The sequence below is a fragment of the Peromyscus leucopus genome, chromosome 8b (assembly GCF_004664715.2).
Source record: "Peromyscus leucopus breed LL Stock chromosome 8b, UCI_PerLeu_2.1, whole genome shotgun sequence".
In the NCBI taxonomy this organism is placed as follows: domain Eukaryota; kingdom Metazoa; phylum Chordata; class Mammalia; order Rodentia; family Cricetidae; genus Peromyscus; species Peromyscus leucopus.
This window is the reverse complement of record NC_051086.1, coordinates 102,516,182-102,532,143: the sequence shown is the minus strand read 5'-3', so window position 1 is coordinate 102,532,143 and position 15,962 is coordinate 102,516,182. Positions and strand designations below refer to the sequence as shown.

At 55.6% G+C, this 15,962-nt stretch overlaps 1 protein-coding gene across 1 annotated transcript in view; it reads left to right on the top strand.

Annotated features, from left to right (window-relative positions):
- Dnah17 (dynein axonemal heavy chain 17) overlaps window positions 1–15,962 on the top strand; it is a 117,950-nt gene that overhangs the window by 50,004 nt on the left and 51,984 nt on the right. The window contains 14 exon segments of the mRNA XM_028892549.2: window positions 1,719–1,876; window positions 2,265–2,403; window positions 2,560–2,787; window positions 3,039–3,176; window positions 4,280–4,412; window positions 5,001–5,128; window positions 5,737–5,885; window positions 10,049–10,331; window positions 10,429–10,602; window positions 10,791–10,998; window positions 11,438–11,603; window positions 14,159–14,261; window positions 15,026–15,173; window positions 15,514–15,605. Of these exon segments, the coding sequence (XP_028748382.1) occupies window positions 1,719–1,876; window positions 2,265–2,403; window positions 2,560–2,787; window positions 3,039–3,176; window positions 4,280–4,412; window positions 5,001–5,128; window positions 5,737–5,885; window positions 10,049–10,331; window positions 10,429–10,602; window positions 10,791–10,998; window positions 11,438–11,603; window positions 14,159–14,261; window positions 15,026–15,173; window positions 15,514–15,605 (2,247 nt within the window).

Below are 15,962 nucleotides of genomic sequence, written 5' to 3'. Positions count from 1 at the left end.
TAGCAAGAGCTCCAAGGTTACCCAGGAAGGGGTGCTGGGGCGGGGTTTCCAGTCTTGTCATAAGACATTGGTCCTTCAAACCTGTTGTCCCTGGCACAGAAGTTGACACCAAAGACAATCTAGGCAAAGTGAGTCAGATGATGGTCCAGGCACCCCGCTTTCATCCCGCTGTCCATTACCCATCACCACCTGTCCCTCGAGTGATAAGTGAGTGCTTTGTGGTAGGGGCAGCAGCTAATCTTGTTGGGATTTCAGTAGGAAAGCCAGTGGGGAGGGTTCCTGACCACCCATGTAAGGATGAAGCAGGGGAGAGAGGATCCACAGCCCGGGAACCTTACCTCCAGAGCTCTTGGCAGCCCCCCACCCCCCAATCTGAAGCCAGCTGAGTTTGCCAAAGTGGAAACCACCCCTCACCCTCCTCATTTTGGGCTTAACCACTAGCCCCCGACCAGTACACACTTGAAGTTCCTGCCTCACTCCAAAGTCAGGGAACAAACCCTAGAAGGTTCCACGGAGCAGGTTGTGCTTATGGACAAAGAGGACCTGGGAGCAGAATGGGAAGGTTCTGACAGCAGATGTCCCCAGTTCTCACCCTCTAGTCCTGCCCAGGTGTGAGCCCTGTGGGCTACAAATCAGGAGGGAACCCCATCATGACACAGCCTGGCCTAGGAAGGCCAGGCCAGCAAGCTGTGTGGTGAGAAAAGCAGCCCATGGTGGAGAGATTTCCATCACGAGCCGGGAGCTCCCTCAAGTGGTGACGTTATGGTTTGCAGCCTTCTGTAGGTTTCCCTAAAATCCCAAGTGCTGCCCCGCTCCCTGAAGCCCCTCTATCCTGGTAAGCAGGAGGTGGCCTCAGTGACCTCTGGTGGGTTCTTGTCAGAAAAATGACAGAATTCAGCCACGGTCATGGCCAGAGGGCGCTCTTGAGACAAAAGCTCACCTGAAGTCTACTATATAACACCCATGAACTACAAAATCACCAGCAGGAATCAAGGGTGTGAAGGTCATTGCTAATTCACAGCTGTCAGAATCTGTAACTGAAGTGGGGGTGCAGGGGTGAGGCGATAATCCAGTCAGTAAAATGCTTGCCACACAGACCTATAGACCTGATTCCCAGAACTCACAGAAAAGGCCGGATGTGGGGACTGGAGAGATGGCTTGGGGATTAAGAGCACCGATTTCTTTCAGAGGACCTGAGTTCAGCTCACGGCTTTGGGGGAATCTGACACCCTCTTCTGGCCTCCTTGGGCAGCCAAACACACATGTACATACAGACACAAATGTACACATAAACATGTTTTAAAGGTGGGGGACAGATGCTGCCAGGTGCAGTGGCCCACGCCTTTAATCCCAGAACTCAGGAGGCAGAGGTAGGTGGATAGCTGTGAGTTTGAGGCCAGCCTGGTCTACATAGTGAGACCCTGCTTCAAAACACAAACAGAATTAGACACAAGGTGGTAATTTGCAGTGCTGGGGGGGGGAGGGCGGGGAAAGGAAGAAGGGAGGGGACTCTCTGCCAGCCAGTCCAGTCACTTGAGGAGTTCCACATTCAGTGAGAGCACTCAAAAACTCTCAAAAAAAGGTAAGTGTAGAGCCATAGAGGAAGACGCCCATTGCCATCTGGCTTTCACATACGTGCATACCAACACACATGCGCACGCACATTTGCACACACAAATGGCTCCATGTTGGTGTGTGTCTGCGTACCAACTGTCCAGGTAAAATGTGTCCAAGATGCAATTCGGGCCAAGAAAAAGAAGTTTAACTTCCTGGGCGAGATAATAAGCCTCATCCCCACCGTGGGCATCTTCATCACCATGAATCCTGGCTACGCCGGACGCACAGAGCTGCCGGAGAACCTGAAGGCGTTATTCAGGTGAAAGGGGAGGGGCCCTAGCAGTGGGGAGGTGGGGGGCCCTGAAGAGTGAGTGGAGGTGAAGGAGCCCAAAGCTAGCTGCCAAGATCGAGTAGGGGCAGCAAGAAGGCAGCCGGTCCGTCAAAAGCCCTGAGGCTCCTCAAGTCGGGGCCGTGCCTAGCTGAGGCACTGGCTGCTCCCCATGAGAAGGGAAGCCGGTCAGACCAGGAGTAAGGCCCGGAGCTTTCTGAGCCGGGTGTGTGAGGAAGGGTGGGGGAAGGCTGGAACCCAGCTCCGTGTGCCCAGAGCTGACTGGCAGGGACCCGTGCCCCAGTGAAGAGGGGCAGGTGGCAGCCGAGGGGCCAGAGAAGCCGACGGGGAGAAAGATGGCTGCTTGCTCACCCCCCAGGCCCTGCGCTATGGTGGTGCCCGACTTCGAGCTGATCTGTGAGATCATGCTAGTGGCCGAGGGCTTCCTGGAAGCCCGCCTGCTGGCCCGCAAGTTCATCACCCTCTACACCCTGTGCAAAGAGCTGCTCTCAAAGCAGGTGTGTTCTTCCAGTTCCTGGGGATCCTGGTTGGGCCTCAGGGGACCCACACTTCTGTCTCTGCCCTCCCTAGCCCCGAGATCCACTCCGAGCCTGGCGGTGTCAACTGGCCACTGTAGGAAGGTGAGTTCACATGTGTGCTCCCGCTCCCCGCAGGACCATTATGACTGGGGCCTTCGGGCCATCAAGTCTGTGCTGGTGGTGGCCGGCTCCTTGAAGAGGGGAGATCCCACCCGGGCAGAGGACCAGGTGCTCATGAGAGCACTGAGGGACTTCAATATCCCCAAGATTGTGACTGATGACTTGCCTGTGTTCATGGGGCTGATCGGGGACCTCTTCCCTGCTCTGGACGTGCCTCGGAAGCGAGACTTGAATTTTGAGAAGGTAATTATCACCCCCACCCCCACCTCCATCCATCCCGAGAAGCCTCCTCTTGGCTACGAGAATTCTGGGGCCGTGAGCTGCCTCCTGCATCCTGGCCAGCCCTGGGTTTCAGAGCTGAGGGTCACGGGAGGATCTGGACCTGGGGCTCTGGGGCAGTGTGACTTCTGGGTGACATTAATGCCAACACTCGGAAGCTCATCCACACCAAAGGCCGTCTTCCTGCCCCCCCTCCCTCCCGCCTTGTCTCGCAGATCATCAAGCAGAGCATTGTGGAGCTCAAGCTGCAGGCGGAGGACAGCTTCGTGCTGAAGGTCGTGCAGCTGGAGGAGCTGCTTCAAGTCCGACACTCGGTGTTCGTCATCGGGAACGCAGGCAGTGGCAAATCCCAGGCACGTCACCAGCATCACCTGCCACCCATGTGTCCCACCTGCCTCCCTGAGCTCCCACACACACTCACACACTCCTGGCATTGCCTGGGGCCATGGTGAACCCTGGGGGTGGCACCTGGCGACACCAATGGCGGTAAGTGTGGCATTCAGAGCCAGCCAAGCGTCTGGCCAAATGCCTCCAGGGCAGGATGCTTAGGTTTTTATCAAGATCCATTTCTGAAGACAGAGGGACCAGGGGCTCGCTCAGTTACTGCAGCGCTTGCCTCACAAACACAGAGACCCAGTCTCCAGAACCACATAGAAGCCAAGAATGGAGTCCTGTGCTTCTCCTAATCCCAGCACTAGTGAGGAGGAGACGGAGAATCCCTGGGGCCTGCTGGTCACCAGTCCTAGCCAGCCTGATTGGTAAACTCAAGCACAGTGAGAGACCCTGTCTCAAAACGATGGCATCCTGAAGATGACACTTGAGGTTATCCTCTGGCCTCTACATTGCATGCGCACATGACATATACATGTACACACACACACACACCTCTGAATTTAAAAAAAAAAAAAAAACCAGCTGGGTATAGTGGTACATGTACCTTTAATCCCAGCACTGAGTCAGAAGCAGGTGGATCTCTGTAAGTCCAAGGCCAGCCTGGTCTACATAGAAAGTTCCAGGTCAGCTGGGGCTGCATAATGAGACCCTGTTTAAGAAAGTAAGTCACAAGTTATTATTTAAAGAACAGAAACTGTACTGTATTTGGCATTTAAAAATAAGATGTGCATGTGTGTATATACACACACAAAATATCCTTTCGCATCCTTAAAATCCATTTCTCTGAGTGAAAAACTCCCAAGTGGCTTCCCTCCAGTTTCTCACCTGTGTGGTGAGAATGTATCTCAGGTACCTTTCCAGGTCCTAGAATAGTCTCCGGCTCGCTCTCTGGGACAGTCAGCCCCCATCTCCCAGCCTGCACTGCCGTCCAGGGGACAGACTCAGCCGCACCTGCCTCTCACTTCACCTGGAGTGGCAGAGGGCTGCCCCGTGTGGACTGTGTGCCAGACTCGGGGACAGGTGGTGTGGACACTGAGTCAGTGAATGATCTCACCCTTGTCAGGTCCTCAAATCCCTCAACAAGACCTATCAGAACCTGAAGAGGAAGCCGGTGGCGGTGGACCTGGATCCAAAGGCTGTCACCTGTGACGAGCTGTTCGGCATCATCAACCCGGCAACCAGGGAGTGGAAAGATGGTAGGTGGGGTGCAGGAATCACCTCTGGGACAGTCGCTGTGCCCAGTGGAGTAGGGCTTTCTGAGACCCTCTTGGTACCCGAGCATGCTCCCTGGGAGGAGTCACAGCCTGTGCAGGTCCCCGCCACTGCAGAAGAGCCAGCAGGGCCAGTGCTGGGGCACTCAGGGCACAGTGCTCCTGCACCACTAGACGGGCAGGAAAGGGGTTGAAACTGACTTAACACAGTCCAGGTAGGGGCCTCTCACCCCAGGGGGACCCACAGGTGGAGCTGCTGAATGTGGCAGCCTGCAGCAGGGCACCTGTGGAAGTGAAGTAGGCCTCTGTCCACAGGGGCCTCAAAAGAGGGTTCAGTGGTGGAAAGGGGTGGGAGGCTCAGAAGAAGGCCAAGAGCAAGGCAGAGGGCAGACACCATGAAGAGCAAGAGGGCCACGGGGTCCCTTTAAGTGGGTAGCTGCCACCTCTGAGAAAGTGAGAGCCAGGCCAAGGTCAGATCACCCGGGCAAGAAGGAGTGAAGGCCCCAGAGTGCCTGGCATGCCATTCAGCCCCTCAGACCTGGCTATGGGTGTCACAGGCCTGCCTCTCTACAGGCCTGTTCTCAACCATCATGCGGGACCTGGCCAACATCACGCACGATGGTCCCAAGTGGATTGTCCTGGATGGGGACATAGATCCTATGTGGATCGAGTCCCTCAACACAGTCATGGATGACAACAAGGTACGTGACCCCTGGATTCCCAGCTGAACCCCCAGTCCCCATCATGAGAAGGGAAAGTGTGAGGACTTACAGGCAACACACAGTGTACACACCGTGCTGGGGGTGGAGGGTGGAGGCAGGGTGCCTGGGAGGGAGTCTCTCAGGAAGCCCACACAGAAAGTCATGAACGACAGACAGCGCCTGCCACAAGACATTCTCCATGGAGGACACAGATCCATGCACGCCTGAACCCGCCCGTGTTTCTGCCTCAGTGTGGGCTGGAATAAAGCTCAGGGCTCATTTTCCAACTCACATTGCACATCACAGGAACACACTTGGGGAAGCAGAAATGGCCTCCAGAATAGTCTAGAAGCAGCTTAAGAAAATGATTCCTCTCAGCACCAGGGAAGGCGAGGCAGGAGGATCACGAGTTCAAGACCTGCCTTGGGCTGCATAGCAAGGCCTGTCTCAAACCCAGGGCTTCTCGGTTGGGCAGAAGACCACACAGAAGGATCCCCATAGAGGGCTGGGGGCAAGGGGAGCTGAGAGACGCAGGAGCCATGTGTGCCCTCCTCAGTGACTCCCCGTTTAGAGACTGCTGCTGACCATGGGCTTGCTCCACCCCCCAGGTCCTCACCTTGGCCAGCAATGAGCGAATCCCCTTGAATCGCACCATGAGGCTGGTGTTTGAGATCAGTCACCTGAGGACAGCCACTCCAGCCACCGTCTCCAGGGCTGGCATACTCTACATCAACCCTGCTGATCTTGGGTGGAACCCGTGAGTGGGGCTTGGGCTCTCTTATTCCAAACTGTGGCAGAGAAAGTGGTCAGTGGACTGTGTCCCAGTGGCATTTGCTTGCACGTGCCCGTTTGCTCACATAAGTACCACGGGCCATTTCACCTCATGGTCAGTGGGCTGAAGCAGGGCGGTCCACGCCTGTGTGTACTACACTGTTCACCTCACTGTCAGCGCAGTAAAGGGGTGAGTGAGACATATGACAGGAACTCAGTGACTCCACAGTACGGCAGCTGATGAAACCTCTGGGTGCTGGGATAAGGGGAGGCCAGCCTGCTTGGAGATGCTGTTGTCTCCAAAGACTGAACCAAGGCTGCCACCCAAGAGGAAGCACTCAGGAAGTCCAGGATCTGGGTCAGCATTCCAGGAGACTGGCACTGATGAGGGGCCCTGGGGTGGATGGCAAATGAAGGCTGAGGGCCAGGAAGAGAGGACCATTCGTGACATTAAGAGTGGTTCCAGCCTTGCCTGTGGGCAATGGGGATGGGTGGGGAAGGCATGGGGATGGGTGGGGAAGGCGTGGGGGTCGGTGGGGAAGGCATGGGGATGGGTGGGGAAGACATGGGGGTCGGTGGGGAAGGCATGGGGATGGGGAAGGCATATGGGGATGGGTGGGGAAGGCACATGGGGTGGGTGGGGAAGGCATGGACTTGAGTCTTAAGGAAACAGGAAGATTTGATTGCTGACATTTTCCTGCTTGGACATGTGGCCAATGGTTGACAGACTAGTAAAACTTGAGGGGACACAGAAGAGGTAGCTTGGAGCCAGTGTCCTTAGTCAGCTGGAATAGAAAATCCACATATGGAATATAGATCCATAGGCTCAGGATAAATACCTGAGGCAGGAAAATGAGCACTTGTTCATCAGTCCTTCTACCCACCCATCTATCCATCTGTCCATCTACCCACCTGTCCATCCACCCATCCATCCACCCACCTACTCACCTATCCATCTACCCACACTCTAATCTATCCATCTGTCCATCCATTTATCTGCCCATCTACCCATCATCATTAGCCCCTTTCCATCCGTCCATCCTATCCATCCATCCATCCATCCATCCATCTTTCTACCCACTAGCCCACCTGTCCATTCACCTGTCCCCACCGCACCCCATCCGATCCATCCTTCCTGCACACCTTCTGTGTCAGCTGAGCCCTGAGCACCCCATGCTGGGAAAGCTGATTTTCCAGGAAAGATGTGAGTCGTGACTGCAGAGGTTAATTTTCTGAACAAACCTCACTGTTTTGGAAAAGAAACAGATACCCAAAAGTAACTTCAGAAGAAACACAAGGGGCAGTGGTGAGCCACAGACACTGAGGAGAAACTGGAAGGAGCAGGAAGCTGACAGGATCACACACCTGAGAGACAGCAGACTCAAAAGGAAGTTGGCCGGACTTGGCAACCAGGTGCCATCAATAACTCAAGATGGATCCATGGAACACTGGGGCAGAAGCCGGCACAGAGGAGGCCCTGGAAGTGAAGCCGTCTGCAAGAATTTTGAATTTAAGTGCTGGGTGTGTGTGTGTGTGTGTGTGTGTGTGTGTGTGTGTGTGTGTGTGTGTGTGTTGCAGCAAGGGAATTTATCAAGGTGAGAAGCAGTCTTGGGTGCAGGGAGCAGGCCCGAGGGGTCCAGGCACGCACATCTGTGGTGGAGAGAAGGACATGGAAGTTCGTACTCAGTGTCTTTGTCCCTCTTGAGTGGGAGGTGAGATGTCTGCTGGGAGGCTGGCCGCAGAATGAGGGCAACGAGGCCCCAGCGGGCACAGGACTGGGAGCTGGCCAGACACCAGGAGGCTGCTGAGACGGGAACCTCAGGGGCATCTGCCCAGCAGCACTTGCCAAGTTTCGGGCACTGCCATGAAGAAGAGCTGCATGCCAGGCCGCCACAGACAGCAGTCCATCCTCTGAGAACTGAGGGCAGAAGCCGGAGGTCACAATGGTGGCACACTGGATCCTTGGAAGCTATTGGGCAGGATTGGGTCCCAACTTTTACCAGTTTCTGGTGGCTCGTGACTACCATGGCTGTCTCCACGTGGCCCTCTGCCAGGCATCAGATTCAGGGTCTGCTGTAACCCAGGATAATCACATCTTGAGATCCATACCTTGGTTATGCCCACAAAGGCTCCCTCCCTAGGTGAGGCCACATTCTTAGTTTATGGGTCGGTGTGGAAGGGCGGCTATTCTGTCCCTTGCAAGCAACTTGGGTTTTCAGGGAGAGCAGAAGACAGGAAGGACTGAAGTGAAGCCTGGCTAGAAGATGAGATGCCGGAGAGAAGGCGAGTCGTGGGCACACCAAGAGATGGGAGACATCAGGTCACAGACGCTCCAGGATACAGGAAATGAGGTCACAGGACACCGCTGTGGGAAGCAGGAAGGAGAGCCAGAGGTGAACGTGAATAAGGACAGAGGCAGGAATCGGACACTCCTGGGGTGTCGGGAGGAATCAGAAGAGGTTAAGTTCTGATGAAGGAGTGAGGAGAGGCGGTCAGGGCCTGCAGGGGCAGCAGCCTCAAGCAGACGGCTACAGGGGAGGCCAGGACTCCAGCCCACAGGGAAGAAGGCAATGGCATGCCAGAAGTGCCTGGACATGCCAGGGAGACTGACCTGTGTCTTCAGGTGTGTCTGCTTGAGTTTGTGCATGGATGGAAGCCAGCACACACAGGACTGTGATCCATGACATCACCAAAGCGATGTCACAGTGTGACATGGGAGTCCTCAGCTCGGGCAGCGAAGCAGCCGCCTGAATCTGTGTCTGCGTGTCAACCCACCCTACTGAGGACCGCCTGCCTGTGGAGTTCACACCGCACTGCATCCTGCAGGGAGACAGAGATGGTAAAGGCTTCTCTACCACAGCTTCCTGTCCTGTCTCCACAGCAGAGCAGGAAGTCCCCAGCAGAGCTTCCAGCATGCTCATGGAGAGGCCGGTGGGTCCCAGCTGTGGACTGTGGCCTCATGTTTCATAACCTGAGCTTCCTGCTTATGCCTCGGGCATCCTGGAAATGACGCACACCCTCAGCTCGCCGACCCTCGAGGGAGCCTGGCACTGTTTATGCTTTTAGCAGATACTCCTCTGGCACTTAACCACGGGCCCGGCTCCCTTCTGTGAGCTTTAAGAAGAGCAACCCACATGGTCCTCTGGAGCAGGGGTGATGCAAACATGACCAGATTAGAGAGGAGAATCTGGAACCCAAAGCTGTTGACTGACCTGCCTCAGGCTGAATCTGGCTGTGGCCCACCATGCTAGCCCAAGCAGCCAGCTGCAGCTTCCCTGCCCCTCACAACCATGCTGGGGCATGACCCTGTGCCATGCAGCCTGGAGTGGCTCCCAGGCGTCATCTAGTATTATGGACTTGGACTCATCTGATGAATGTGTCAAGCTCAGCTTCAGCTCACACCAAATCTCTGTCTACATGTACGTGCATATATGCACACATATGCGGATTCCAGTCACCAAGTGGGTCCTCCAGGCACAGCTGGATGCAGAGGTCCAAATGATGTCATGAGGGTCCCAGCTCCTCTTCTCACTTCCATCCTTAGCTGTTTCCCCAACTGCAACCCCCAGACGACCTCATGAGATCTTCTCCTAGTCCCCAGCTCTTGGCATCAGCTGCAGCTGGGGGAAGATGCTTCCTAGGTGACAAGAATGACTCAGGAGACTGGGGATGTAGCTCAATGGGTCGAGTGTGTACCTAGTATGCATGAAGCACTGGGTTCACCTAGTACCACATAATCCAGGCATGGCCATTGTACGCCGGCAATTCCACCAGTTGAGAAGTGGAGGTAGGCGGGTCAGGATGCAGTCATCCTTGGCTACCTAGTTTGAGGACAACTTGGGGTTCAAGAGACACGGTGAAAAGAAGTGGGGACGGGGCAAGGCGGGAGGGTGGCTCGGTCTGTCCCAGTTGTCTGTCTTGAATTTGTGTCACTCCCAAAGTTACCAACCCAGAGAAAAACGCAGACTCCGCACTGGCCCCGCACCCCCATCAGACCCTCTGAGGGTCGGTAGCTGGCCCTGACAGAGCCCTCACTTGGCACTGCCACACAGTGGGCCAAATCACATCCCCTGCCTCCCTGGCCACCCCCACCCCCCAGCGATGTGGGGAGCCTCTAGGAGGACTGACAGCAGCCATCGCCCCCCTCAGGGTGGTGAGCAGCTGGATTGAGAGGCGGAAGGTACAGTCCGAGAAAGCCAACCTGACCATCCTCTTCGACAAGTATCTGCCCACGTGCCTGGACAAGCTGCGGATCGGCTTCAAGAGGATCACCCCGGTGCCCGAAATCACGGTCATCCAGACCATCCTCTACCTGCTGGAGTGCCTGCTCACGGAGAAGAACGCCCCGCCCGACTCCCCGAAGGAGCTGTACGAGCTGTACTTCGTGTTCGCCTGCTTCTGGGCTTTCGGAGGCGCCATGTTCCAGGACCAGGTGACAGGCGCCCCGGGGACCTGCCCTACAGGCCAGGCCACCCTGCAGCTCTCTTAGCTGAGCCCTTTGGCTCCTCCTTCCTTTTCTTTCTTAACAGCTCATTGATTATCGAGTCGAGTTCAGCAAGTGGTGGATCAATGAATTTAAAACGATCAAGTTACCCTCGCAGGGGACCATTTTTGACTACTACATTGACCCCGAAACAAAGAAATTCCTGCCTTGGACAGATAAAGTGCCTGCCTTCGAGCTGGACCCTGACGTCCCCCTGCAGGTAACCTTCCCCAAAGCCATGGCCGGGAGGAGGGCTCAGTGTCCCCTCCCTCCCAAGTTATAGCAGGACCTTGCAGCGGTGCTGGGGTCTTAGAAATCCAATGGAGTCTGTACACCAGCTGGAACCGGGTCTGCTGTCTGCTAGCCAGGCCCCCTTTCCCTCCCACCACTCCCCTACCCCGCCCCCAGGCCTCTCTAGTCCACACGACAGAAACCATCCGCATCCGGTACTTCATGGACCTGCTCATGGGGAAGGCGTGGCCTGTGATGCTGGTGGGCAACGCTGGCACCGGCAAGTCTGTGCTGATGGGGGACAAGCTGGAGAGCCTAGGCACCGATGACTACTTGGTGCAGGCTGTGCCCTTCAACTTCTACACGACCTCAGCCATGCTGCAGGGTAGGAGAGCCTGGCTCCATCCTCACATCTCTGCCCAGCCCCATTCCCTGTCACCTCCTCCCACTGTCCCCATGGAGGCACCTGAGCGGTGTCCTGGGCAGACGCTGCAGTGGTGGTCAGTGAGGGTCACTGAGAGTCCAAGAGGTGGCTGGTCCAGCTAAAACGATCTCACATCAATGAGGGTTGGCACCAAGGTTGAGCCAGTGAGCCAGATCAAGGGTCCTGCCACCTCTGAATGATGTTTTAATACAGAAGCTAAGTTGAGTGGCCGATGGACCCCTGCTGGCTATGACACCCCACGGAGGGTTTCTCTCTGGGCCAGGCACATCTCCCTTGCCTCCAACCTCCTTCCTCCCTCGGGAGACAGTAGGGCCCCGTAAGGACTAATAGGCACCAGCTCAGGATGTGTGGGTAGTGAACAACCTTCTGTCCCTCCCAGGTGTGTTGGAGAAACCTCTGGAAAAGAAATCCGGGAGGAACTACGGCCCCCCGGGCACCAAGAAGCTGATCTACTTCATTGATGACATGAACATGCCTGAGGTGGACAAGTACGGCACTGTGGCCCCGCACACCCTGATCCGCCAGCACATGGACCACGGGCACTGGTGAGGGGCAGGGGGTGGGCTGAGGAGCCTGGAGGCGTGGCCACAACTCTGTGGGGGTGGGGCTAGAGCTGGGCAGCCACCTATGGGAGCAGAGGGGGTGGCAGGAGTCTGGTTGGGGCTGGCAGTGAGACCATGAGGTCATGGGGTGGGGGCGGGGCAGTGGAAGGACCATTCCGGTTCTGTCCTGTTGCCACGCCATGAGGCCAAGGGGGAACAGATAGCTTCCCACTCAAGGAGGTGCGTGTCTGCTGTGGTAGGCCAAGGGAGAGCTCTGAGGAAAAGCCCCGGGTCCATCACAGAGGAGCCCCTGGGTGGGTCAAAGACGTTCCTCGGTGAGCCGCCAGGCAGCTGGGAGCTTGGATGCCATTGATGCTGAGAGGCTGAGGGAAGGCCAGGTACAAAGGCCCTGTGGCAGGAGGGGACAGGCCACCAGGGTGGACTAAAGAAGGAAGGGAGGAGGGTGCACGTGGCAGCCTCAGCCTGAAGCAGGGGACTCTGGCCCAGCGCACAGGGACACCCAGGCGACACACAGGAATAATCAGGGCATTCAGGTCATTTAACCTCTTCAAATCAGGAAGCAGCCCAGGCCAGACCTGGGAGTAGTTGAGATCAAAAGAACCCCTGAAGCCAGTCAGTGGGTTCTCAGAGACCCCTCAGGACTACCCAGAAATGGGGGTATGTGTTCAAGGGGGCCAGGCTGCCTGTTTGAGGTCACAGTCCTAACACCCCGCAGCCCACCTCTCCCCAACAGTCAGCACTGACTCATGGGACCCAGAGGGTGACAGCCCAGCCCCGGTGGTGGCTGCGTGCAGTGGCCCTCAAGGCGAGGAGTGTATTAGTGAAGGAGAAGGCAGCGGCTCTCCTGTGAGGCTTCCGAAGACTCAGTGGCGGCCTAGACCCCTAGACTTGCCAAGGCCTCTGTGCTCTCCCCTCCAAAGAGGCTCTCCTGCTGGTTACTCTCCAGCTGCAGCTCGGCCCACACCTGCCTTCAGATTTTCTCTGAAGAAACTTGAGGGAAGGGAGGACTGGCTAGATTTGAGGGGTTTTTTTTTTTTGGGGGGGGGTTGGTTTTTCGAGACAGGGTTTCTCTGTGTAGTTTTGGTTCCTGTCCTGGAACTCGCTCTGTAGACCAGGCTGGCCTGGAACTCACAGAGATCCGCCTGGCTCTGCCTCCTAAATGCTGGGATTAAAGGCGTGCGCCACCGCTGCCCGGCTAGATTTGAGTTTTCAAAAGATTCCTTTAGGCACCAAGCAGGACGGCTGGGCAGAGCTGGCCACCAGATCCCAGTGGAAGCAGAAAACCATCTCCTGAGGCTTGGCCTCTGCCACCTCACATACCACAGTGTGACAAAACCTCCCTACAGATGAGGGAGGTGATGGCGGGGCAAAGGGATCCTATTGCGGTCATGTCAGGAAGTATCAGGAAAAGGTGCTTTGGATGCCTGACCCACAGACACGGTGGCGGGGACACTGGAAGTCAATCCCGAGGCTCTGAGGGAGGTGGGTACAGGGAAGGGCTTCTCAGACAAAGCCTTGTGAAGCAAAGCTTGGTCGGAAAAGCAGCTCCTGTGGCTAACATCGGAGTCATGGGATCTTGTTCAACAAGAGCGTAGGCCAACACATGACAGTTAACAGACAGGGAACCCTAACTGTGTTCAGTTGACGGAGGAGGATACGAGCAATTCTGGGCTCCAAGGGGCAGCAGCGGCGGGGAGAAAAAAGTGGGAAACACACAAAGAGGGACAGCCTCACATTGGGACAGCGACATCACAGAGTGCTCAGCACCCCTCATAGTGAGTGTCACCAATCAGCAGAGCGAGAGGCTGGGGACGCGGCTCCGTGGTTAGAGTATGTGCCTAGCACTCGGAGACCCTGGGTTCAGTCTCCAGCACTGTATAAACCGAGCGTGTTCTAATGGTGTCTGCTTGTAATCCCAGCACATGGGAGGTAAGAGCAGGAGGATCTCAAGTTTAGGGTGACCCTTGGCTACACAGGAGGGTTAGATACCAGCCGAGGATGCATGAGACCCTGTCTCAAAAAACAAGTTGAATGATCCATAGGGTATATGTGTGGTGGCACATGCCTATGAGCCCAGCATTCAGGAAGCTGAGGCAGGAGGATTACCACTAGTCCAAAGACAGCCTGAGTTACGTAATAAGACTCTTTCTCGAAACATGTGCAGGGGTGCATAGATGCACACACACAAAGGTACTCATCAGTACCTTACAGGTCCGCCCGCTTGCCCTGCACAGGCTCCTGCATCCCTGTAGTGATGCCCAGTGAAGGCAGGAGCACCAAGGTGCCGAGTTGTTATTCCAGTCCCACAGGGCCGACCGCCTCCCCCTGAGAGCTGGGCTGGAACTCACAGCTGTGCTCAGTGGCGCTTCTGCCCATCCATTTCTGAGCTCCCCTCAAGGCACAGCATCCAGCTGGCTCTCTCACACTGCCACTCTCCTCTAGCTGTCTTCCTTGGGCACCCACAGGGTGATTCGGGGGAGGGGGGCTTCTCTGAGCCTGTGGGGCAATATTCACACTGCCCCCCACCCCCCGCCCAGGTATGACAGGCAGAAACTGACCCTGAAGGACGTCCACAACTGTCAGTATGTGGCCTGCATGAACCCCACTGCTGGCTCCTTCACCATTGACCCCAGACTCCAGGTAAGCAGAGGGCGAGCATTCCTGTCAGGTGCTGAAGGCTGAGGCAGCTCTGGCCCTGGCTTAGAGTGTTAGAGCTTGGGCTGGCATGCTCCAGAGAATTCCCTAGCCTTTCAGTGTCAGGAAGTTGAGGGGAGCAGGAAAGGTGAGACAGCCCTCCTCGTGACCCCAGAAGGCTGCCAGATGTGCCAGTGCACACCTGTAATCCCAGCCCTCGGGACGTGGAAGAATCCTGAGTTCAAGGCCAGACGGGCGACATTGCCAGCCTGTCTCAGAACACCAAAGGTTGTGGTTGTTGCTTTCAAGAACACTTGACTAAAACAAGTACAAGGTCCTGGGTTTGGTCTTGTAAATGCCCAGCTGTACCTGAATTTCAGATAATCTATGATACCTTTTTAATATAAGCATTTCCCCTAGGACACTGGAGACAGACTTAAACCCCAAAATTATTGTGGGTGTCTGGGACCCAGTTTAAGCAGGGTGTCATGTAATCTGCAGCTGTGCCAGGGCTGACCTTTTCAAATAAAGCCACAGGAACCCAGGATACACACCCAGACCTGGTCTGCATCATGCTGTGTCTCTGGGAATGTTTTCCTGGACAGTGTGCATGGCTGCTTCACATAGGATGGGTGTTTCAGGCGATTTTTCCATGAATCTTTACTATGGCCCCCCAATGGCAACAGGGTCTGCTCTCCCGAGAGGGTTAGCCATGGCCTCCGGCTAGTAACTCGGAGCTGCCTAACGGGCGCCCACGATTGTCTGTGCAGCGCCATTTCTGTGTGTTTGCCGTGAGCTTCCCTGGCCAGGAGGCTCTCATCACCATCTACAACACCATCCTGGCGCAACACCTGTCCTACCGCTCCACCCCCTTGGTGGTCCAGCGACTGAGCAACCAGCTGGTGACTGCAGCCCTGGGTAAGCGGAAACCGCCTCCTCCCCGGCCGGTCAGCGGACCCACGGCTTCACGGCCGACGGGTCTTCCTATTTCCCCCTGGTAAATATTTTATCTATTCTTTGGAATCGATATTTTTTAAATGGTGCTACGTTGCAGCTCAGAGAGATGTGAAATCCAATTGCCTGGGGGTGGGGGAGAGGAGGGCTGATTTACAGCGCCCGCCCTCCTCAGAGAGCTGCGCAGATTTCTTGGTTAAATCGTCACCATTTCACAGTCCATTTGCTTTAGGAACTTTAAGCCCTGCACTTCCTGAGGCCATTAAGAGTCCATAAGAATCGATGTGCCTTTCTCCTATAACAGCCTTACACCAGAAAGTCGCTGCGACGTTCCTGCCCACGGCCATTAAGTTTCATTACATCTTCAACCTCAGGGACCTCTCCAATATTTTCCAGGTACTTTGTAGCTTTATGTCATGTTGCCTATGGCCAAGTGATGATGGTGACACTAAGGATGGTGGGTGGTGGTGGTGGTGGTGGTGGTGATGGTGGTAGTGGTGGTGATGGTGGTGGTGGTGGTGGTGGTGACGATGACGATATAGGTCATGTGATAACAGTGGTATAATGATGATGATAATGGTGATAGGCTGAAGATTATGAAAAATGTAATGACAAAGTTGATGTGATGATGGCAGTCATATTCCCTCCTTCAGTGACTGCTTAGTCTGAACCGGGCATTAAGTCCAGCTATTTATTCACCCATTGTCTCCTCAGCTCATGCCCTCCATTTAACAGACGGGAGATCTAAAGCTT